The sequence below is a fragment of the Patagioenas fasciata genome, chromosome 2, assembly GCF_037038585.1.
Source record: "Patagioenas fasciata isolate bPatFas1 chromosome 2, bPatFas1.hap1, whole genome shotgun sequence".
Taxonomy (NCBI): domain Eukaryota; kingdom Metazoa; phylum Chordata; class Aves; order Columbiformes; family Columbidae; genus Patagioenas; species Patagioenas fasciata.
Genome location: NC_092521.1, coordinates 23,634,810 through 23,659,476, shown reverse-complemented (window position 1 = coordinate 23,659,476; position 24,667 = coordinate 23,634,810). Strand labels below are relative to the sequence as shown.

Here is a 24,667-nt window from a genome sequence, read left to right as displayed (position 1 = left end):
TTTTTGCTGTTACAAATATGTGGGCCAATATGTTTGTGCATTTCCATTTACTAAATTGAAGTTTTATTCCAGTTGTCTCAACTCCTTTAATACCAGCTAGCAAATTGCATTAGATAGTTCGGCAGCTTTCATTGCAAAGTCCCAGATAAGTATTGTACTGTACAAACTTTTTCATGAGATACCTGTGCTTTTTAAACTAACCATGGAAAACATATATGCATTTTTGCAAAAGACTATTCTTAGATTATTATATTACAAGAAGTCAGTTGATCATCAGGATGCTTTTTGTTGATTTTGATGAATTAGATCAGATTTGTTGTCCAACTTTCTAAGCCCATTATGGTAGATGGAGAAAAATTAAACAGGAGGTCAATGGGACCGTGGTTTACTGTAGAATTATTCTGTTACTTTCTATGGGTAACACCTAAACACAAGAAATGGACTATTTTAATATGAATTGTACAGTTTTGTTTTCTAATGAAATAACCTGAGTAAATCTTAGGGTGGTGTGCCACAATTTTGTAAGAATTTAATTCAGACCATCATTAAAAAAACCCTATAGTTTTAGTAAAATTAGAGCAAAACAAAACTTGGACAAGCTGCTTTGTTGGTACATTGTATAAAATACTGCTTAGTAATGATTCAGGTAAAGGAGAACCCCTGGAAGGGCATGAGGTTAACACACAGGAAAGTGTTGTTCTTGTTCTCTTAGGAAACAAATAAAGCATCTAGATAATACTACAAAATGTGATATTCTGTGTATGAAGAAACAGACTTTCAATTCAAAAATATAAGAAATAGCATGTTTATGCAGCGTTACTTAATTAAAAAAAATCACACGTTATATAGCTCTACAAGCTGCCTTTTTAGTGTACATCATTCTTTAAAATAGTTTGGTAATTTCTGGTTTACAATAAAGAAGGTTAGAATAGGTGCTGCTTCTTGTATTGTTTTTTTCTGACAGACCTTCATGGCAAAAGAATTTGGTCCCCAGTGCTCTGACTATGTTGCCGTGATATTATACTGAGGCTTTTATTTTGTTTTATAGCTGTTACCTAAATATTTAAAAAAGAACAAAACTGGGCAAGCAAACTTGATGGGGTTTTGCTCATTCTATTTCATTCTTCATGTCAGATTCAAGGTTCTTCATAGGTTTTTTTAGATGTGTATTTGTGTACTATGTTTTTTACACCTGTATTAGATGGAAATGCACCTAATATGCAAATTTAGGGTTTATTGGTTTTCATATCAATGTGACATGCTTTACTACTCTATTTAGAATTTTGCTTTGTTAAAGTAGATATTAGATTTACCACCAGTTGAACTTGACTCTTGAGCTCATTTTGAGATCAGAAGACATTTATCCCACTGTCATTCTCATTCTCATAATTGATTAATGTTTGTTTTTTAAAAACACTGCAAAAATTACAGTGGACCCATGAAGTCTTGTAAACTCCCACTTGCATGGATTTTGGATTGAACCTGTCATGTATGGAGATAGTTAATAAATGCGTATGTTGTAAACAGTTTTTAATGTATTTTCTTCAAATTTAAAGTGGGGACAAAGAATGATTGACTAATTTCTGACTGTTCTATAAAATGCAGCTTAATACCTATTTTGTGACCTGTATTGGTTATTTAGAGAACTATTGTGTAAGAGGTTTCATTTGACATTGGCAAATTTAGGGACCACACTTTGTCTTAGGATATTGTAATCTACACTTGTTACAAATAACATCTATGAACAACTGAGAAAACCAAAGTAAATACATTTTTTTTTTCTATTTCTTTATTGCATGTGGTAGGCAGCATTTAGAACTTAGTTGCAGAATCAGTCATTTGCTAAAATATTTACAGATCATGCTGATGTCGGCTTCTTGTCTTCTAAATGCTAGCATACATTCTCTAAAAAGGGGGAAAAATCTAAATCTTAAATGAGTGCAATACCATTGATTGCTGTGATGATCTTTTTTTAAATTAGTCTTAAGGACAACTGCTCAGTTTTTTGAAAAATTGGAACATCACATTATATAATTTGGGTGTAAGTTATTAAAGTGTGAGTTAAATGTGTGAAAAGTCATGTTGGTGGCGCTTTTCTCTTTCAGAATAACAAAGACTTTAATAGATCAGGATGGTCCCAGTTGGAGGGAGAAACTGCCACCAATTCCAGTTGTCCCAGTTGCTGCTCAGCTACACAGGTGGGATGGAGGAGGCTTCACTTCAGAGAATAATCCAAGAAGTACTACAGATATCAACAGAGAAGAACAGTTGCAAATGAATTGTATGTATAGCTAATGCAAATATGTACACAAAATAGAAAATGATATTATTTGAAAAACTGAATACAGTTTAATTTCATAATGTCAAAGTAGCTGCTTTACAGAATATTTATCAGATCTTTGTGAAAAGCCAAGTTAGGTAGTGGACATTTAGATGATTTGGTTTAATGTGTTTTATGGAACCACAGTTATGATAATTTTTTTAAAGCCAAATGATGTAGTTTGCAAACATGTTACTTCTGAAGTTCTATAAAATAAAAGAAAATACGGCAGAAATCAGTAGGGGATAGTGATACATCAGTAATATTCTTTTAATAACTATTTATAAAAGATGCTTCAAGGAACATGGAAACACCTAACTATAAGGCCTTTGCAAAAAGAATGTTTAATGTCAATAAAAACTGGATCAGAGAGATTCCTTCATGCCCTACTGATTCGTTTGTCGTTGTCAGTTTATCTTAGTAATTGTGACAGATGGTTGCTTGCATAAAAAATATTAGATCAAATTATGGTCACCTTGGTGTGATGATGGAGATCTAGAAGACCTTTAATCCTGCTGTTGAAATCTCCTCCATTTTAAATAAAACTCCGTGGAGATGTATAGTCCCTTCTACCACAGAGGAGGGGCAGACAGAAGGAGGTGAAAGTGCAAAGCTGTCTGTTGCATTCATGTTATTTTCAGTAAAATAGTTAGCCTGGCACATGGGGAAGTATGTGTTGTGTCAAATGTATCGGTGGAAGTTCATGCCTTTCTTAGAGCAGCAGGGAGATCTGGGGCAGAAACTGCAATGTACTGACCGATCGAGAGACTGCAGATGACAGGCATTTATTCTTAGGCTGGGTAGATTATTCAGCTACCCTTGATGAGCTGATCTTCTTACCTAACACTGTGGTCCTTTTGTAATGTAGGTGAGAAAGCTGAGGAGAAGTTCAAGACATTAAAAAATGAAGGGAATGATTTTATAAAAAAGGGTAGATATGAAGAAGCTGCAAATAAATACAGCGAATGCATGAAGTTAAACACCAAGGAATGTACAGTCTACACTAACAGGTAAAGATCCAAAATCTAACCTTACTTTGTGGGATAACAATAGTTCTGTTAATCACTGCAAATAGAGATTTTTCATCACTTCAGTTAATGTTGTAAAAAAAAGGATTTTTTCAAACTTGATGAGTGTTTTTAATAAGAAAATGGATTTTTTGTAAAACTGCATTATTTTCTCAGGGGAGCAAGGATTAATGTCATTGAGATATATATATATATATATAAATAGAGTAAGCAATAGTAAAAGTTACAATTAACATAGGATTTTGCAGCATTTTTTGAGAGTACTAGTATCATTTTAGTTAAAAGCCGACATGCAGTAGCAGTATCTTCAATGCAAAGAGTAATACTTCAGAGAAAATGTACGTTTTGAGCAAATAAAAGCAGGAACCTGGTCATACAACAGCATTATTTTAAAGGTTGATCTAATTCTGCAGCATGATTCTTTATGCTGTAATCTTATCAGCTTTCACAAACTAAGAAGGATTTGATTAGGCCAGTAATTGAACAGGAGACTTCCAGGTAATAATTAGATGCAGAAATCAGTGTTGCTTATTTAATCTGGAGCACTTTTTTACTCAGAATGTTTGTATAAAATCCGTGCTATATCCACCTCTGTACTATCATACTAACATAGGCTCTACTTTTAAAATACTTGCATATCTGCATAACATTAAGCATTAGTCATACTTGAACTTTGATTTTTATTGCAGGAATTTGCCATCTCTCTAGATCCATCTGGTGATGTTATTAATAACTTACTGGTTTTAATGTACTTTAAAAAATACCACATTGAGACTGAATTGTGTGAAGTATTGTAATTAACATGTAAGAGTCAGATACTGTTGGCACTACAACGCTGTAGAATTTATTTATATTGCAGTGTATTCTGTTTTTCTGTGTTAGAGCTCTCTGTTACTTGAAACTGTGTAAATATGAAGAGGCTAAGCAGGATTGTGATCATGTTCTTCAAATAGAAGATTCTAACATTAAAGCTTTCTATAGAAGAGCCCTAGCATACAAAGGATTACAGGTGAGGAAAAACAACATGGCAGGTATTCTTAAGCACTTCTAAACTTGCTTATCCTGTTCAAAGGCAATCAGGTAGTTGCAGTCTGGGTGAATACAAAGTATGCAGTGCTGATGATTTGTTGCTTTTGTAGAGCATTAGGTATGCACAAAATATCGTATAATTTTTTTTGCAACATAAAAATGTTCATGTTGACTTGTAGTAATTTGAGAAAATACAAGAATATTGGAATAAATGAGGTTTGGAGATTGGTGAAGCAAATTTCAGCTCTTTTGTAATGTTTTAATCTTCTGGGTATCCCAGTCTGTTGTTTTCTGTCAAGGTGTTTATTGTATCTTTGCTGATGACAAATGGTTTCTCTCCTAGTCTCTCTTCAGCTGTCCAAACTAAAATCACAAGCTGTCTCTTGGCATCTGCTCAGACTTGAGTGTTTGTCGTATTAAACCAGGGTTTCAGTTATCTTCGTTCTCACTCTCTTCGTTCTGCAAACACTTGGTGATCCTTTGTCAGTAACCTGTTTCCTCAGTCTGTGGACAGTGTGAGGACTCAACCTTTTCCTTTCCATCTACACGGTGGTGATGTTTGTACTGTGCTCATCTCACATGCAGGTTTTTGAGTATCCTTTTACCTGATCTTCCTAAGTGCAGACTTATATTGCTCATATCCACCCTGAATGTGACTGTAAGTCTCATGTTCCAACACTTGAACGATATTGTTCCTTTTGTCAGTCTGTCTGATGATTCCCCTTCTTCAGTGATGTTAATTAACCTATACACTTCATAAGTTTTTCGTAGCAATCCTTACCCTGCCTGTCAGCTCTCACCCCATACTAGATGAGCAGCTTCTCAGTTCTGTTGTCTCAGGATGACAGCCAACAGCATCTACTTTGTATTAAATTTTGCACGTCTTTAAACAAGCCCCTTAAGTGCTTTCTGCCATGTTCCTCCTTCTAATCTGGAGGTGGTCACTCCAACTGTCCACCAAGTTCCAGCAGTGTCCATCAAATGAATACTTACTTCAAACCTCCATTATGTTTGATGCCTTAACAAAAAATTAACAGATTGTCTCTCCATTTAGAATAATTACCTGATGACAACTGTTTGTGCTTAGCAGTATAGTAGCGTATTCTCATCCTGTGTTGTGATTCCAATGCAAGTCATAGCAACCATGGGATCTTTTGTTTGTGATAAATTTATTCTTCTGTTACAGTAGCTATGAAACTTTAAAAAATTGTTCCAATTAATTTTCAAAGAAGGTAAAAAGACTTAGTGTAGTGTAAAATCTTTGCTGTAACTGTATGAAGCTACCTAGTATTAATCATCTGTAACCATATGTTGTTGAAGTTGATGAAAAAAAGTAGAAATATGAGCAAAGGTAAATGGTGATTCTACCACTCAAAAAAAGGGAATGACACACTAGGGAAAAATGTCACGACTTGAAGAAATAACTTTGCTTTTTTGAATATCCTAGGAAAAAAAGTTATTTTTGTATTATTGAATACATAACCTGAAACACGCTGTTCGTAGATGCGGTCAGAACAGTATGAACTGGGGATTCCCAAAATGTTTTGTCATGGTTGAATTTAATGCCTTCATTATTGCTAATTCCTGGGATGTGAGTGATTCGTAAAACCAGAGAAAGCAACAAAAGTGGTTTGAGGTTGATAAATGACTCTGTAATGAAAAATTTTAAGAGCTAAAAGCATGTAGTTTGGCAAAGACCTAACTAAGCTGGGAAGTGTTACTCGTGTATAAATATCCATATTTTTAACCACAAAAGCTGCAGTGCAATTTAATGTAGTAAATGAGGGTTTTTTTAATAGATTTACTGAGATGTAGCTAAGGGAAGATAAGGAAAAAAGTCATGCTCCTGTGATGAGTTAGGCCTATAAGGTAGGACACAGGACCTTGGGCTGCATCTCCTACAGATGATAGTCCAATCTCTTGCTTTGGGTACCACCGTCCTGTGCGATTTTTGTTGAGAAGTCTGGTAGACTGCAGTTTGAAACCCAGGAGAGTTGGTTGTTTGCTGACCCTTGTGATAGTTTTTCAGAAATCTGTTCCAGAATCTCGTTTCTCTGTAGTTGTGAATCTTCACATCTGTAATTCAAATGGTTTAGCTTAATTAGTAGTTGTTTCCTGATGAAAGCAATCTGCCCCCTTTCTGCATTCATTTGCTAAGGCTAAATAACTCTAGTTCCCTTACTCTTCTTTCATGATACAGGAGACTTCAGTTCACTTACAGGTTTACTGTGGTGTCTCTGCACCTTGAATACTGGTCATCAGTATTGAACAAATTATTCCATGTAGGCAAGAGAAAATGAGTGACTTGCACACCAGTGCTTTTATTGCAGTTGAGATGCTGAGGAAATACCTCAGCTGGCACATGAGGGTTTTTTCATAACAGTATGAATGACTTATAGTAACATTATGATGCTGCTTGGGAACAGAAGAAATACTGGGTCCCTCACACACAGAAATTATGTTGATTTTTTACTGTCTGCATGGTCTTTTGCTGTTTACTTTTACATTTCATGCTTATTTTTGATACTCCAGCCCTCAAGGTGCTTTGTTGTTTTTTTTTTTTACGTGATACTCCAGTCTTCCTCAGAATTGATGCTCTTTGTCTCTCCAGAAAATTTATTCTAAAAATTCATAATTCTTAGTGTCAAAATTTGTAATGAAACATTAAACAAATGACAAGACTGATTATTGAGGAGCTGTGTCCTGATGCCTCTCCATGTTTGTCCTTATAACCCTGTTTATCCCAGAGTTCATAACATAATCCCAGTCTTCTCAAGTTTTACCAAAAATTTCCCTTCTCAAACTGTAAGAGATGGTCTGTCGGATTGAAGCCCAGGAAGATTAGGTATCTTCTTCATCTAAGATTGATTTAAATATTTTTTTAGCAAGGCGAATATGCAAACTGTTGGTAGACTCATATTAATCTTCAGGAAGTGTTACACTGTAACCAATTATAAGTCTTCAGTAATCTATTCTCTGATACAGGCAATATGTTTCTTGAATTAAATGATTTCATATTGCATATTTAATACAGAAGTATTTAGTTGCAAAATGCTCATTCAAACTCAACCTCACTTCCTTTTTTTTCTCTCTAATGAAATTACACTGTCTCTGTTTAGATTATTTTTGTCTACCTAATGTCAAGATTTTAGCATTTTTATTTTTCCTGATTGTACAGGACAGTATGGTAGTTCAAATTTATTTTTCTAGTGATGTGCTTGTGAAAAAAAATTGCCTTCTACTTACAGAATTATCAAGCCAGTGTTGATGACTTCAAGAGAGTACTTCTGATAGATCCAGATGTTCTTGAAGCAAAAAGGGGACTAGAGGAGGTGACGCAGCTGCTTAACTTTGACAACAGTGCTGTAGCTGGCGGTCAACAAAAGCAAAGGAAGAAAATAACCATACAAGAGGTATACCAGCTCATTTTTAGAAGAGTGTACAGAAGCTACACATTCGAAGAGATAATATTAAAGCTTTTATTTTGCACTTCTTAGCTCTGCTGTTTTTGGAAGTGGGTTTGTATTTTTCATGTTATTTTAAGGGCATATTGGAGGATTTTTGCGTATGATGTGTTTGGTGTCCATTGCATTCTATAGTAAAGCTTGGACTGCTTTGTATTCAGAACCACAGCAGAAATTGAAAAAGGTACATTTAGATGGCACTAGACTAGAGGATATGCTCCTTGTAAGAAAAAAAAAAACAAAAAAAAAACGGCTCAGACTTTGAAATTTGTGCTGTACAGAATATGGCTGTCAAATAGCAGCTTTGCTTTTAAAGTCTGTGCTAGCGGGGCAGTCCCGGGGCTGTGCTGGCCAAGGCTCAGTGTCAGCAGGCGCCGCTCGGGTGCACGTAGTAAAGCCACTGGTCTGGAGAGTGAAATGCTGCCTTGAAGAGCAAGAGTATGGGTAAAATATCTGGAGGGTCCTATAAAAGAAGTAAGTGCTGCAATGTTATGTACTGGCTCAAAATGTTAGCCTTGCAGCGTTCTGCAGAGAATTAGGCAATGAAAGGATTTTCTCAGTCATCTGAGATTTTGGAATTGTAGCTTTGCTGGTCCTTTAAGGAGGGGGGTTTTTTCCCTCTTCATTTTGAAATATATGGTTAAAATTCACAGTTACAGTCTGGTACAGTGATACTGTAATTTGATAATGTAATTTCCAGATGGTGGTATAATTGAAACTGCAGTTATTAGTATAGAAACAACTTGTTTGATTGAAACATTTCACACTGTCACGCGTTTGTGGGATTTTATGTAATGAGTGTAAGCCGGCTGTAGCATTAGTTAAGCCCTGAGTTGTGACAAACAAAGGGACCCGGAGAGTGTTTAGAGGAGGTTTGGGAAGTGACTGCATTGTTCAGGCACCAGCCAGCTGTGTTACTGGCAGTGGTAATTTTTGCAGGGCTGGGACAGGAAGCCACCTTAGAGAGCCTTCCCCCTCTTATCTGCTGTAGAACAAGGTAGTTCTATTAAAACAGACTTCAAGGAAAAGGAAAATTTGATTAGAAACTGGGATTTATCATTATTATTCCATTTTAATCAAGCTATAATTATAAATAAGGCAGTTGAGATTTCTCTCCTGGTAGCAAGGTTTGTTGAAAAAATAAACCAAGATGTCTGTAAGCCCAATGTAGTATTTTCAAAAAATGACTAAGCTAGCTCACAGCACAACACTGTACTATGCAGTACAGTAGCTTCAGACTTTCCCAAAACCTTGGCATCAGTTGAAGAGAACGCATTCAATGAGAATTTAGTCAGTTTATGCTAATTCCAGAACTCTTGATTGATAGCTTGAAATGGGTTTTAGCAAATGTAGTTGAACCCATGGTTGATTTTCTAGTGACTGATTAATAAAACTTGGTACGGGCTTCTGGAGAAGTGAAATGGATGTTGAGGCAGTCAGACCATGCTGAGCTTTATCCTGCAGCGAGACTGCAAACACAACCTGGCAGAGCAGCCGTGTGCACAGCAGTGGTACGGAACACGGGTATCTGGTGACAAAGCTTCAGTTCCGCTTGTCTTCTGCAGCTTCACATTTATGTACGTATACACTCCTCCTTAGCTTTCTCACAGTGGTCTCTGGTTGGTGCCAAACAATGAAAGGAAATGTAAAATAGGCACTTTGACTACAAACCTTTCAAGGTGAATTAGAGAGGTGCTGTTCTTGGGAGAAGTAGGACATAAAGGAACACAAATGCCTTTTCTTTTCTTTTCTTTTCTAAAACAGTAACTTTAATTTAGCAGCAGCATTATGCATACAGTTTAAGAAGCTTCAAACTACCCACATTAAAATGATTTTTTGCCCTTTTCTTTGCAAAGGTGACTGACTCTGATGAACAGGAAGAGAGACGGTTTGCTACATCAGAAGATGTGACTGGTGATGTTGCCTCCAAGGAAACAGTTCAAATGAATGTGCCGCCGCAGACCTCTGAGAAACTGCATATTTCTGAACCAGCTAATGCTTATGACTTTGGTCAGATTATAAATGCAGTAAATACCAGTAAGGATAAAGCTGCTTGTGCGGAGCTCTTAACAGTTACCGATCCAAGAAAGTTGCCAGTGCTGCTAAGTAACAAACTTGAAGGAGAAATATTTTTGCTTTTTATCCAGTCATTGAAATATTATGTAGTTGGAAAAGATCCTGGTCTTGTATATCAGCACCTTTTCTACTTGAGCAAAGCAGAAAGATTTAAGGTAAGAACCTAGATGGAATAGATACTTCAGTTGAACTGAAACCTAAAGGAAATTTTCATATCATAAAAGGAAATGATGCACTAATATGTATCTCCATCAAATACTGTGATTTTCAGTCAGCCCATACTAATTGTAAAATAATCTGTTTTTTCAGGTGGTGCTGGCCCTACTTAGCAAAAATGAAAAAGAGCAGGTTCACCAGCTGTTCGACGCACTTTCAGAAAACCAGAATCATCAGTACTCCTGGGAAGATCTTGAGAGCCTTAAAAAGGTTTATGAACTTTAAGAAGTTAAAATTATTAGTTGCACGCATATAGTTGATGTTTCTGAGATGATGAATGTCTGACCTCTGCAGACTTGCATGGGTTGAAGTGGGTCTTCACCCACACTGTCTGAATTCTATTTTGGTTTGACAGCATATGCACATTTAAAACTTGCTGCTTTTTTTCTTGTAGTTGTATACATTTTTAATCTCTAGAATTTAATGCATATCTTTGTGTTCAGTAACAAGAGTTCATGTTATTTAGCATACTGATTTTATATAGTTGTGTTAATTATATATATATAAAAATATATTTTGCATTATATCTAGTGTGTGAAATGTCTTGATGGTACGATAATACACTTTCAGTCATCATTTGTTTTATTATTTTGTGAGTTGTATGTTCTTGTGATAAAGAAGATAAACGGGGCAGTTAGCAATAGCTTTGCTAAAATGAGTTTACAGAAAGTATTAATATTTTTCAGCTAAACTACTACAGGCCATCTGCTTCCTCACTACCCCTGCTCTGTACAAAACAGATTGAAATATTTTTGGTGCAATACAATTTAGCAGCAAAGGTGAAAGAGCTATGTATTAGTTTGTCACAGAACGCTTTGAATCAAAATGATTAATTATTAATTAAATGGGTATGTTTTTAAAAATATTAGCAAGTAAGTTTCAGTGCACAGAGAATTCTTTGTTTCTGTGTGTGTGCGATGCTGGTTTGCAACTTTCAAAGGGACAGTGGGAAACAGGAGAATGAGTGGCTGCACTTAGCAACCAAAATTTTCAACTCTAAGTTTTGTAATCAGATTAATTAGAACACCAGCCATTTAGGTTTACAGACATATTCATAAAGCTAAAAGTAAAACCATTTTGTGGACCAGTATGGCTTTTTTTTTTCTCCTAATTTTGGGCAGTACTTATGTTTTATATTTGATTCTGACAACGCTCCTTTTTTCAAGATGAAGCTTTTAATTTTTTTTAATACCCCAATACCTTGTTTGAACATATGGTATAAATGTGTATCACACTCACTAACACTGCAGAAATACCATTAAGGATGTTGTTCTAATGAAAATGTTCTCAGGTGTATATTAATTAAAAAAATAATTTTTTTTTTTCCCAAAAGTACAATTATGAATTCTCTGCCTTGTTCTACACCCTTCAGGCTTTAGTTCTGACATGTGATTAGGAGTTTTGTCTTGAATTAGAGTGCCAAGCATAAGGCCTTTAATTCCTAGAACACTGTCAGTACAGCTGATGTCGTTTGGTTTTAAATTTCCTCTTTTTTTGATATTATAATGTGTTCGAGATCTATAGCTCATCTAACCTATTGTACTCAACCAAAGTGCCAGTTTCACTCTCCACTCATGGTGGCAAAGTATTCACAAGTGCTGATTGCTGTGTTAGTGATTTCAGTCTGTTTTTCCACTGTAGTTTAGAGAAGGTTCATTGTATGTGTGCAACTTACTGACAAGGTTTAGAAAACTTAATTGATTTTCATTTAATAGAGTTCTGAGTGTTTTTTATAACAGTAAGCTGGAAGATTGTATTAATAATACATGCATTGGGGAAAAGTTCTTTTGCTAAAAGCAAGCATAAAAACCAGCTATGTCATTTAAAAATAGTCTTAGTTGCCTGAAAAACAGTAGTTGAATAAGAGCCAATGTCAAAAGCTACCACCACATCACAGAAGCTCCTCATGAAGTTAAATCTTTCTCTGTGCCACCAAACCCCCCACGTATTAAAAGCTCTATTGATATCTTGTAAGCAGCTAGAGCTGGTGTCTCATGTGTATAGTTTATTTTGACACTGAAGACAAAAATCAGAATCTTTGCAGCAGTAAGTAATTAATAAGTTTAGGAGATGATCAGACATTACTAAAAAGACAAAAAGTCTTTAAAAGACAAGAGATTTTTTTTAAATGGCACGTTCTTGACAAATCATTTACCCATGAGGAAATAATAGCCAAATGGCTTTTCATACATAGTGCACAGTATCACAGTTAATTTTGAGACAGCTTTAATCAATCCCTGGCAATTAAACTGGAAGCTTAAAAGTAGTCCAGAGAAAAGCAGCCCCGTAGTCCAGGAAGATACCTTTCCTTGTAATACCTCCAGTTTGAATGGCAGCCGAAACAGAGGTTAATTCAGTTTGAGGTAAAAATGACAGCGATCAACAGATCAGGAAGCTAAAATTACCGCTTGTTAAGAAGCTCTAAATGGAGAACTGCGGCAGCGTGTGCGAGGGAACCCGGCACCCGGCTGGCCGGAGGAGCCACCAGCACTCCTGAGACTGCCCAGCTTCCTCCAGCGCCTCCCGAGGGAACCTCCGAAGCAGAAGCCATCGAACAGGAATTGTAGTAACTCTGCTCGTGCTGCACTGCAGGTAGCAGGCCCCTCAATTTGTGGGGACAAAAACTTCACTACATCTGTTCTTTAAGCAGAAGGTCACCTGTAGTATCTGCAAGTCTTTTCTGGCTGATGGTCCTCACACCTGTCTCAACTGGGGACTTTTGGCTGCAGTTGCCAAAGTTAAATAAATATTTTTTTTTATTTTTTTTAAAGAACAAGGAAATAACAAACTGAAACACTTACTATTTTCATTTTCAGAGCTGAATCAAATATATATTTCTTACAAAAAAAGTTAACAACTTTTAAATGTAAGAAAAATGGTTCATGAAGCTAAGCAAACAAATGAAAGAAGTTTGAGAGGTGAGCCTTTCACCTGTAACAGCACCGCCAGGCCAGCAGGACTTACAGTTGTTTGGTGATCTTCCTGCTTCGATCAGATTTCATTGAGATTGGCAAGAGAATCTCAAAGGGGGTACCTGGCTTCATGGCAGGGAGACCCAATCGCAGCTCAGTGTTACCCTGTCACTCACCCCCTCAGCATTAACATCCACCATTACCAAAAATTAAATAAATAAATAAATAGATCACAACCGACAAGGCAACATAAACCAAAACCGACAATACAAAAACCTGTTCCGGAGGAGAACATCGGTTATTCAGGTGATGGAACAGGCGAGTGAAACGTGGTCTCAATACAGCAATAAGCTGGACAACCCCGATACAGCAAAGGGCGGAGTAAAAATGCCCTGTACAGGTGAGCTGACCAGGGCTGCAGTTTGCTCATGGATACAAATCTCTGGTTTTTAGCACGAGTGGAGAGAAAGCAAGTATATGTAATCACTGAAAAGGTGGCTGGGGCATAGGGCATGCCAGGAACAGGGGTCTGCACTGTTGTTGCTTTGCTCCCTTCAAAATATTTTTGATATTTAAGAGAAGCCAACTCCAGGTAGAACAGGTGCTGTCACCCAAAGGGCAACAGTCGGAGGTGCTACTGGGGATGAGCGTCATCACAGCACAGTTGCTTCTCCGGCCAAAAGGCTGATTTAGTGCTGAGCCTTCACCCACCACCGCCAGTTTTGCTTTTCTCACACAGTGGTACAGAGGCAGGAGGAGCTGCCGAGAGCCCAGCTGCTGGCGCACCACGCTCTTTGCTCTCATGTGGGCAGTTATTTCCACCCCTCAGAAGCTGCTCTGCTTTTTGTACTCCAGTCACACAAATAAAGGGCTACTCTTTTGTGGCTGCCAGGCCTTTCAGAATCATGCAAACAAATACTGAGACTTGTTCACTACAATAAACAAAATATATACATATATGTATATTTTTAACAGCAGGGTACAAGACTCTTTCCTCCCTTGCAACTGAAGACTCGTGACTTGAATTAGTGTAACTGTGCTCACTGCCCAGGAGCTGCAGCCACCAAAGGAGCAAAGGGCAGGTACCAGTGGGACAAAAGCTCAGCACAGGGTATCAAACCCCAACGGCTGGCTCAAGGACTATTGAATATCACGTATCCATAAACATTCTCTGCTTCACAGGATCTCTGTGCAGCACGTACCTGCCCCTGGGCTGTAACATCTCAACATGCGGCACAACCTCCAGCTGCAGCTGTGCCCTGCACCAGTATCACTTCCTTGCAGGCCCGTGCTATTTCTCAGTTGCTGCTTGTTAAATGCCACCCTCATAAATAAATCCTGCTAGTAAGCAAGAGGGATTATAAAGGGATAAAGCGCCCAGCGCACAGAACGGTATGCTCAGAAACATCTTGAGTGCAGTCTGTGAGGAAAGGGGAGCTCAGGACACAGAAATCCCATCCATGGGTCTGGTACCTAAACCCAACCACTCTAATTGAGGCTGTTGTGAATTTTGTCCTTATTGTTGAGATGGGAAGCAACAACAGTCCTTTAGTCAAGCTGGCTCACCTGGACCCAATGAAAGAAGATACAACCTGTCAGCTTGCTGGCCTTGCCCCCCAGAATGATTTCTGCCAGTACCTGGTGCACAGGCAGGGGCTGAGGCCATCACATCTCAAAGATCCCGTTACCAGCCTGGCGTGAGTGAGGTGCGGCAGGACATTTGTCTTTGTGGTTGAGCTTCCAGCTGCTATGAGGAGGCCGGATTCTGTGCCAGGTGCATCCCTGTTCCCTCTGCTGCCTGATCCAAAACTAAGACATTTCAGGAGAAGCCCAGCGTAGCCATTTGATCGTGTTTTAGGCATCAGCTCAGAGGCGGGTAGGGGGAAGCTCTTACCCTGCAGTGCTCTCAGGCACCTTCCCCCCTCCTGCAGCACGCTGCCCGTGGCTGGGGGCATCGCGCAGTCCACAGGACGTGGCACAGGCAGTTTCCAGCTTCTAACGCCACTGAGGTACCACCAGAGTGTTGCTGTGCAACAGGGACCAAAAATCCAAACTTTCTTTCCCAGGATATTTTACCTTATTTTCTGCGCAGCACCCTTTCCCCCCACCTTCCTGGTACGATTTGGCTTAAATATAATTGAATACATTTTAACTCGACAATTTCATAGCATATGAGCTGATATTTTGGGTTTGAGGTTTCTTTTGTTTTTCAGTAAGGCAACTAAAATCTCTCTCCTAAACACCTAAACCAAGAGAGTTTTTATTGGGAAATTATTTTTAAGTTAATTAACTCTAGCATTACTACCCATGAGAGTGATGGCATCACTAAGGAAGCAACTATTTAAAAAATTTGGATTTATGTCTCTTTCAGTTGTTTTGATAGTCAGTAAAAAAATGTTTACACATCAGTAAAAAGTCATCAGTTTATACATGCAAAAGTTTGAGACATTGATCCAATGAAAGAAGGGATGTACAAGTCCAGATGCTTTACTACAGAAAAAAACCCGCATATGCAAAGATGGGGAGGAAAGGCTTTCCTGACTGTTTTTAATCTATTCGAAGTTGTAACTATCTCAAGTATTCTCTGATATAGCAGATGTTCAAAATAATTTCCTCTTGAGATTCACAATCTGGCATAAATTGGTTGAATTGGCCAGGAAACACGAAGACAATTTCCAAAGCACCACCACCATGTTGGGAGAGCAGATGTAAACTTGCTCTTCCCTGTGGTTTACGTGCTTTATTGAATTCTTACACTGGTAGATCTATAAACAAGAGAAGTATCTTCTGTATTACTGTATTAATGGAAGTGTTGTACCTTCTACTTTTTAATAGACTCAAAAAATTCAGTGCTGCATTGAACTTGGTGCTGTTTAGACTGCCTCACATATGAAATGGTATTACCTCTGAATAAAAAGTTACAAAATGAAACAGAAAAAGTTTTCTGCTAAGAACTTAAAAGTAAACAGAAGAACTCACCTATATTTCAGCATGTTACTTCTTAATGTGGCATATAAAATAATCAAAGATGTTTTTAGAGTGACAGAAGATAGCACTGTCCTTTTATAAAGTTTACTTACTATATAAACCGTATTTCCCATTTCCTCCACAGCCAAAATGAGGCCCTGAGAAATTCAGAGTTAGGCTTAAACTCACAGAAGTTGGTTTCCACCTCCCAGCTCTCTGCTGTGAGCATTAATTGCCACAAACTGATGTGCTTTAGCCATTTCACAGAGGTACTGGATAAAGCCAGGTCACACATTTTCAAAGCTTGAGACATCAGATTCAAAACTAAACTGAAAATAAAAGCCCAAGGGGAGGTTCCCCGACTGCTGCAGGGCATGGAGCAAACAGCTTCTGCCTTGCTATGACTACTTGATGGCGTTTGTGTGACGCTGCACAGAAGTTTATCTCCCTCGGAGGTTTGGAGATCAAGGCCCTGAAGCCCGTTCAGCAGATGACGGTGGCGCAGGGACAGCAGCACAGGGACAGCAGCACGACTGCCTCACGCTCTGCTCCTTTCTCCAGCCTCTGCCTAAGGAATGGGTTAATGCTCCAGCTCGTGGCTGTAACAGATACATTTCTACATAGGCCTAAAAATTACATCAGAATTCAAACTGGTGCAGTAAGATGATGGAACAGCAAGTGCTTCATTTAGTTAATGCTGACACTAATTCAATCTGCATACTCTTCAGTAATGGTGCATTTTTAAAATGTGCTCAGACTGGGGGGAAAAAAAACCAACAGGGAGCAAAGCACAGAAATAAACTGTTAACACCAACCTCTCTACAAAATATAAAATCTGCATTCACTTCCAACTGAGAGAGCCTGATGACATGGCAAAAATTGCCTGTACGCCTTGCTACCATTCCTAGGGTACACTAACATTCACTCATGCTATTTCTTATCCTCGCTTTGAGCATCTGCCATTGGAAATGGTATATAAAAATGCTCTAACTGTAGAGAATTGACCGAGTGTAACAGTTATCCTCTTGGTATGCACTCTGATATAAATATAGCTTACATATGGGTCAGGGATGAGGCAGAGCAAGATGTATCTCCTGTAATGCATCCCAAATTAGCCTAATGAACAGGCACTTCAGCCAAGCAAAAAACACCAGTTGTTACCAGAAACTCCAGCCAATCTGCAGTGTTTCACAATGAAATTCTTACAGACTGTGTGAACTGGGAAAAGCATCACTTTAGATGGAGAAAGAGCCCAAGTTTAGGTCCACAATCTGACCGTAGCCTGTCCCCTTGTACCAAGATGGTGCAGCTTTGTTTAGAGTAATAAGCTTATGCCAGAGCTGCATCCTCTCAGAGAACCGTTCACTGTCCTGCCTGCTGTAGAGCCAGCTCAGATCGCTGGTCCTGTACAACAAAAAGAAATCAGGTTGAAATCTTGTACAAACATCTTATATTTCAAAGTGTTAAACATTCAACTTCCAAAGCACGCCTAACAAAATGAAAACGTTTAAAGGCAACAAGAGACAACAGCAGTTGGCACCTTACAGACAAGCAGCTCCTTCTGGGAACGTAACACATTTTTACAAGGCCAACCAGCACACTCAGTGAAGGACCACTAGAAGTCAGTATTTAGACATTTATTTCAGATATGCAGTTTACACGCATATTATTGAGCAAAACTGAATTGCAAATATACAAATACTGTAACAAGCATTATCAAATAACGTAACTGGCACTAGTGTTATAAGCATATTACCAAAACTTGTGAGGATAAGTCATGGAAGAGGACTGCAGCTCATGGCATTTTCTTTTTATCCCATCAAACTTCCAGTAGCACCATAATGGCAACACATGAAACACAAGACAGAACATTGTTAACTGTTATTCTGATATTCACAATTCTTTTTTTTTTTTTTTTTTTAGTTTAAGTGAATTACATAGCAAAAAAATGTTAAACAGTGCAGGCGCTTTGGCCAACTTCAGCGTGTGTTCAGCTGTACATCTTCCATATGCAAAAGAAAAAAGCCAGCATATTTGGAACCCATCTTTGCACTTTGGCAGTCGTTGCACTGCACTTTGATTCTGGGACCGAAGATATGCATGTCTTGCAAAGAGATGTCACGTCCACTAAAGCCTGAGTGAGTCTTTGGTAGGCAAATACTTCATTATTTTTATACAATTATCTACCACAGTCATTTTATTCACTAGAACCTTCTTTTGTGATCCAAGGTGGCCAAAGAGGACATTCTGGAAAACATTACAGTAAAATCCTCAAGCGACCAGGCACTTCAAACCCAGTCTTTTCCAAAGGCACCAAGAATTGATGGGGCATCGTTTTTCCCCCTAATGAAAGGTGACTACATCTGCTTTTCTACAATGCTTATAAATGACCGGATTATTTTACAGTTCTTCTACTCTATATAGTAGCCTTATCTGCTGCATGGTTGGTTGCATGAATAAATAAGTAACCCCACTGTTCTTCACAGGTGACATCTTCATTCTACCACACATTAAGTACCTATTTCTTCTGTTTTGAAATTAAGTAGAATGCCATAACCTTGCTCAAAATGTACACACAAATGCTTCTGACACAGGCTACATCCATCTGAAAGTATGCAGTCCATTCTACATGCATTCTAAATACAGTGTGTCCAGTTATGAAACAAAATTATCATTATGAATATTCACTGCTGAAATATGTTTGTATAGGTCTCCACAAAACTTTTGCTTCCCTTAGAGTTCACACAAGAATGGTTTTAAGTCACTAATGCTCAACTAACACCCATTTATCCCAAACCCCATATTTTCCAAGTGAACAGTGCAGGACATATTATTCATTTCAGCATTTAACATATTAAGAATTTACCAATTTTTATCTAAATACACCAAGCATATGCTTTCAAGCAAAGTTGTGGCAAAAATACAAAACATGGACATATTTGTACTGCTGTAATGCACTTGGTTAAAGCCTTCATGTCTCTTCACACAGGTCTAAGATCCATACGAAGTATTTTGCCTTATCAGACAAGAACATATAAAATGCAGTTGTATCAAAACCTTGCTTCTGCTGGTCACCTGAAACCTACAGAAATTGTGTGTAATTCAACCAGCTTTCAGACAGGGTTCTTTAGTGGTAAATATATTTTTGCAGCACTTATAGGCTTAGATTTCAGTCTGAATAGCAGCGCTTAATTCCCCAGCATGTTGTGAATGGTTGTTGTTTGCTTCTTTCAGTGCTTCACCAACACCTAAATCTACATCTGCCGAAGATCCATTATTAACGCTTTCCTCAGCAATGTAACTCAGCTGTGGAACGTCAGTGCTTGGGGCTGTTGGAACAGACGCAGAGATTCCACTTGGCTGTGGAGAGTTTTCCAAGCGATCGTTTTCCACCTCTGGGAGAACACTGACTGTGGCGAAGCGAGTGTGATAGTCGTTGGAACCATGGCTACAGGAGGTTTTCATACTTTCCATATCTGAGCAACTAAACTCAGAAAAATGACTCGAGTGAGAATCTGCTACAGATGGAATACTATCGCTAAGAGAGGGAGAGTCAAATTCACTGGAGTTTGTGCTTTGCTGCTCCAACAGCTGAGCATCCATGTCCTCTCTCGTCTCATTTATCTTCATGCTACTCTTCTTTCTCAGCTTACCTTTACATTTTTTTCCTGCTGTTGTTTCTTTGGACCACTTGGTGGCACCAGACTTACTTTCTGGCAAGCAGGCCGATGAACACCCAGCATTGCTCCGGCCGGCAGCGCTGCCATCATCCACACTGCTGCTTCCGCTGTTATGTCTGAACTTGGCTGGCTTGGATTCAATATCCACTTGCACTTCCATGCTGTTGCCTTCCCTATAACAAGAAAGAATTCATGAGTTGCTTTCCAAGATACATAGCAAAAGAAAGTCAGGGAGATGTCAGTTATTCTAGAAAAGCTAAACATTTAAACAAATTAACAGCCCAAAGGAAAACACGAAGTCTGAAAAATCAAACATTTTACTGAGCTATAGTATGGTGTTCCTCTTTGGAAATAACCTTGGCAAATATAAGCAGTTGTATATAATTCAATTAGTAATAAAATTTGCAGTCTGAAAGGGTAATCATAAAAGTATAACAGCTGAGGCATGCTTAGAGTATCCTTCAATAAGCAAGGCTTCCTCATCTTCTGTGTTCAGCACATTTCTCTTACCTGTCCAAAGGGATGTAGGAGTTCAGAATGGATCCCGCCATTGCTTTGGTGCTGGCGTTGTCACTAACTGTTCCCAAGCTAACTGTGCCAGATTCTCCGCTCAGACTGTATCGTTCCTTCTGCACATCTGCTTGTACTTCCAGTCTTGGAGAGAAAGAAAAAGAGTTGCATATACTGCTGCTACTAGTTAAAGCGCACTAGTTCAAAATTAGTGTCACTTTGTACAGATTCTCCACCATTCAGTAGTAAGTAAAGTTTATTAGTGACTCCAGTACAGATGTGCATATTTACCCTGCTGAAACAGGTTTGCTCTTTGCCCTGTCAAAAATGACTATTTTGCAATTAAAAAACCCAACAACAAACCAAAACCGCCCCTTAACAAAACCAGATCGATTTCCCAACAAAGCAGTATGTTGTGTGTTAACCAGAGGTTCTGGATTTTTTCCTCCCTGAGATTTACAAGAACAATTTCCAGGCTTAGCTACAATTCTTTTGCAGATAGTGTACTGCTCACTAAAAATGGAAAAAAACAAATCAGAAGGGTATATAAGTTCAAGAAACTATAGTTCTATTTCTCCAGCTGTAAAGTTATTCCTAATCAAATAACAGGCAGAGAACTGTCCTATACTCTGGTTTATATTGTACTGTTAGCAACTGCAACAGAAATAATAGAAACCTGAGCAATCTTAAGTTGGGCTGAGCAGATACACCAGAAATCATAGGCTTTTTCCCAAATGCCTTGTTCATCTGTGTCCTCACAGTGAATTGTAAAAGTTTTTTTTTGTTTTCTGCTCTCAGCTCTTTAAAGAAGGGGATAGGTATACCTCATTCAGCAGTCACAGCTTGAAAATCCTGTCCCAGCATAAGGAAACTTTTGATGCCATCCTGCTCTCCTTATTCTAGATAGCCTGGACTTCTGAATTACTCAAGAAAATTAGCTGTTAGCACCTGATTTAAAAGGCAAATTCCACCCTGAACCTTAAATGTTAACAATCCTCTCCAGACACACACTCTCTTCAGGGTGCAGGACAGCCAAGAAACAGCAAGGCCCCAATTCACAGGAGGCACAGAGCACGTGAGTGACAAGCAGCCGCTACCTCGGCGGGGCCAGGCGCCTGGCTGCCTCCTTTCCTGCCCAAGTCCATTCCAAATCCAGGCATTCTGCAGGCGCAGCCCAGGACGTGGGCACTACTGATCAAGTCAGCAGTTCTGACTTTGGGGTGAGATGCACAGAACACGCCTGTGTTAGACATGAGGGGCCTCCCTCTGCTGGGTGAAGACTGCTCTCCTGGGAAGCCGGAGCTCAGTATTTCACCCTGAAAGTATTCAAACTCTTCTTTGAGGACTGTGGTCTGGTAAGATCTCTTCAAAATCAGCAAGCTTGTCAGAGATGAACTGTCACTATCTCCTATAGACCGCTCCTTCCAATGGGAACCAATTTAAAAAAAACAAAACGTCAAAAAACCCCAGTAATACCACTTCCTCTGCTTACACATGGAACGAGATACATCATGGCAGAAAGCACATCTCTTACCTGTTAAAGCAGTTAACCATTGCGCTTCCTGAGAGACTCCCTGTTATGCTGGCTCCAGCCAGGGCCATGGTACTGGCAGTTTCACTGAGGTTGTCGCGAATGGCTCCTATTCTATCCATGTGGCTACCGCTCGCACTCAAACTGCCCGTCAGTCCTCCAACGCTTCCTTCGCCAATGCTGGGGTTGTGACGTGCCTCTGCTACCGAAGTGGTATCTACACAGAAATAAGATGGCTTGTCACTTATGGAAGCAGAATTTAGTAGTTTCTAGGATGTGACTGTGGAAACTGCTCCTGAAATTATGCTGAGAAAAAGGATTTACAAAACATAATTGTGACAAAAATATAACTTGAAACCCCCACCTTTATTGTACTTGCTATAATGGTTATGCCTGACATCACATAATTAAGATAGCAAAAAAGCTAACCATGGATAGAACGGTAACACACAGTCAAAGAACACAGATGGATCCTATCCCGAAGAATATTGCCATATAATTAAAAATTTTAAAAGCCCCAGATCAGCATTTAATTCCCCCCCCTACTACAGATAAAAAGATGAAAGCCAGCAATCTTCCACAAACAAGTGTTAGGAAAGAGCTGCACTAATTTTATCTCAAAACTTTTACCTACGGAAAAGACTTGAGTCTGGTATTGATTAAAAGGGGTAAGAAAAGTTTTATGGTTGTATTACTGCACAGCAGGTACACAGAGAAGCTAATCTCAGATGAGAGCTTGTCTTTCAGCAATGAGTGGAGGCAGTCCTAACTATACTGTACCTCTTCTGCAAGTTAGTACTCTAGTATCTAAGGGCATAAAATGTCAGTTACAAAGCCCAAATTTATAGAAAATTAATCAGATTTTTCTTACCTACAGCTGCATTTGTTCCACCAACATTTATATCATTTTCATCATCAAATTCTATCCTGACACCTTTTCCGTTGCCTGCTGATACACCACAGCCTCCACTTCGGCAGAGGGAAATTGGAACGACTCCATACACATAAGCCAGCATAATAGGAACACCGATACCTACAGAGCAAAGTACAGTCTTTCATTAAGTGTGACTTGCATTTTGGATCCTTTCATAAAAGCAATTTAATTTTCCATGATTACTTAATATTTCACACTTGAAAGAAATCAGGAGGGAGAAAAATTAATAAATATTGGTCAATCACTAAGGCGAAATGACAGGAAAGTACTTTAAGCAAGCAGAATGTCCTCTGTCAGCACTGGTAGGCAGAGAAGCTTAATGCTTGATGAATTAATACTTCCAGTGTGTCCATAACATCTTTTAAAACAAATTAAAATACTTTAAAGGTTCAGATAAGGTCCATTGGAGACTGTAATAATGTTCCATCTGAGAAGCAGAAATCTATTTCAAATGTTATTCAACTAAAAATGTTACATCTATGAGATTTTGTGTCCCACTACCAGTTTAGCAGGGATCTGACACCACTGCTATGAGAGCAACTCAAGGCAGACAGACACCAGAAACAGTTTTATGACTGGCATATCTGCATTTGCACAGCAGTCAGCCACTGTTACCAAGCAGTTTAGAGCCACAGCTTCAGCGACAATGTAAACCATCACTGCCTAAAAGTGGCCCTGTCTTCCCGAGGGTGCTCATCCCTCTGAGCATCACTTCTGGCACGAGGGGAACATGGCATACACAGCTGTGTGATGAATCGGATCAGTGGACTGATCCAGCTTAAAACTAAATGGTGGGTCTAATGTGAATCAGTTATCCATGGTAGCTTACTGAGCAACTGTAAAGATGCTTGTGCTGCAACAAAGCAGAAGCAAGGCAGCGCTGGGCAAATCCACTCCTTTTGAAAAATCAGGGTTTATTTACAGTGATCTTCAAATTACATAAGACAACAAATATTTTGTAACGTACATCCAGATTTTCCTCAAATATCACCTTCAACAATCTCTATGAGAAAGAACGATAGAATTTAAACTGACTCCCTGAGCATAACAGTTTGTCAACTATGGTAACATTAAGTGTAAGACACTATTCTTTCGTGTTGAGAAAAGTTTCACAAGAAGTTATTCAAACGTGAATAGAGACTGTGGCAGCAGTTTTTTCTTGGTCAGTCATTTTAAAAAGCTTGAAGTTTTAAAAGCTAGATATGATAACACGGAAACTTATATTTGCAAAATAAAAATTTTTAATTCTTCATTTTAATATAGCATTTCCTGAAGTAGTGCATTCTCTGTTCTGCCCCAATAAATATCTAACCTCAGACTCATCATTGTCTCAGTTCCTACACCTATAAAATGAAAATACAGGACTTAGCTGTTTTATTAAATAATTCTTACAGAGTTCTGTTTGCAAGGTGTTACCAATACACAAAATAGCAGCATTTGCTTACCTACAGTTACTGCAGCTACAACTGGAGAAACAATTACAGATAAGGTTACACCACCTGCTATAGCCAAGTTTCGCTTGTGCTTCGAAATATCTTTGCCTTCATATCGATTGTGAATCTTGGGAGAAGAAAAGAAGAAAGATTTTTAGATTTATTGTCATAATACGTTGCTTCAAGGATGGAAGAACTGACATATAATAGTTTGGAATCTGTATCCTCCTCTCTTCCAGAGAGACAACATACTATGTCACAATTTATTCTGTAACTCCTCTCAAAGTAAAGAAAATGTACACATTTCTTAATTTTATGCAACTTCTTAAAAGTTAGAAGCCCTCTCATCCAGCAACTAAGCATTTACTTTCAGCCTCAAGTTAAAAGAGCTAAATCATTGAAGAGCTTTTTTTGATTGTTAAGTGGGTTCAGCAAGAACTCCCTTGCCCTGGCACCATCCAGTAACAAGCTTCTTGTGTATTTACTCTCTCTAGGAATGTGCCTTTTCAAGGATATGCGCTTCATCTGTCATCATTCTCAGTTAAGACGCAATTACAAAGGAACAAC

The 24,667-nt window shown here is 38.5% G+C and overlaps 2 protein-coding genes across 6 annotated transcripts in view; one reads left to right on the top strand and one right to left on the bottom strand.

The window, feature by feature from the left end:
• The window catches only part of SPAG1 (sperm associated antigen 1), a 39,605-nt gene extending 27,506 nt beyond the window's left edge, over positions 1-12,099 (top strand). For all 3 annotated transcript variants that reach the window (XM_065832744.2, XM_065832746.2, XM_065832745.2), the window contains 6 exons: positions 2,106-2,281; positions 3,189-3,330; positions 4,231-4,357; positions 7,626-7,790; positions 9,698-10,072; positions 10,227-12,099. In XM_065832744.2, the coding sequence (XP_065688816.2) occupies positions 2,106-2,281; positions 3,189-3,330; positions 4,231-4,357; positions 7,626-7,790; positions 9,698-10,072; positions 10,227-10,358 (1,117 nt within the window). In that variant the 3' untranslated portion in view covers positions 10,359-12,099. The remainder of the gene's footprint in view (positions 1-2,105; positions 2,282-3,188; positions 3,331-4,230; positions 4,358-7,625; positions 7,791-9,697; positions 10,073-10,226) is intronic.
• Positions 12,100-17,634: 5,535 nt separating this feature from the next.
• Positions 17,635-24,667, bottom strand: part of RNF19A (ring finger protein 19A, RBR E3 ubiquitin protein ligase) — a 63,666-nt gene continuing 56,633 nt past the window's right edge. For all 3 annotated transcript variants that reach the window (XM_065831033.2, XM_065831032.2, XM_071803904.1), the window contains 5 exons: positions 24,113-24,227; positions 22,605-22,766; positions 21,737-21,950; positions 20,203-20,346; positions 17,635-19,865 (listed from right to left, as the gene is read on the bottom strand). In XM_065831033.2, the coding sequence (XP_065687105.1) occupies positions 19,175-19,865; positions 20,203-20,346; positions 21,737-21,950; positions 22,605-22,766; positions 24,113-24,227 (1,326 nt within the window). In that variant the 3' untranslated portion in view covers positions 17,635-19,174. The remainder of the gene's footprint in view (positions 19,866-20,202; positions 20,347-21,736; positions 21,951-22,604; positions 22,767-24,112; positions 24,228-24,667) is intronic.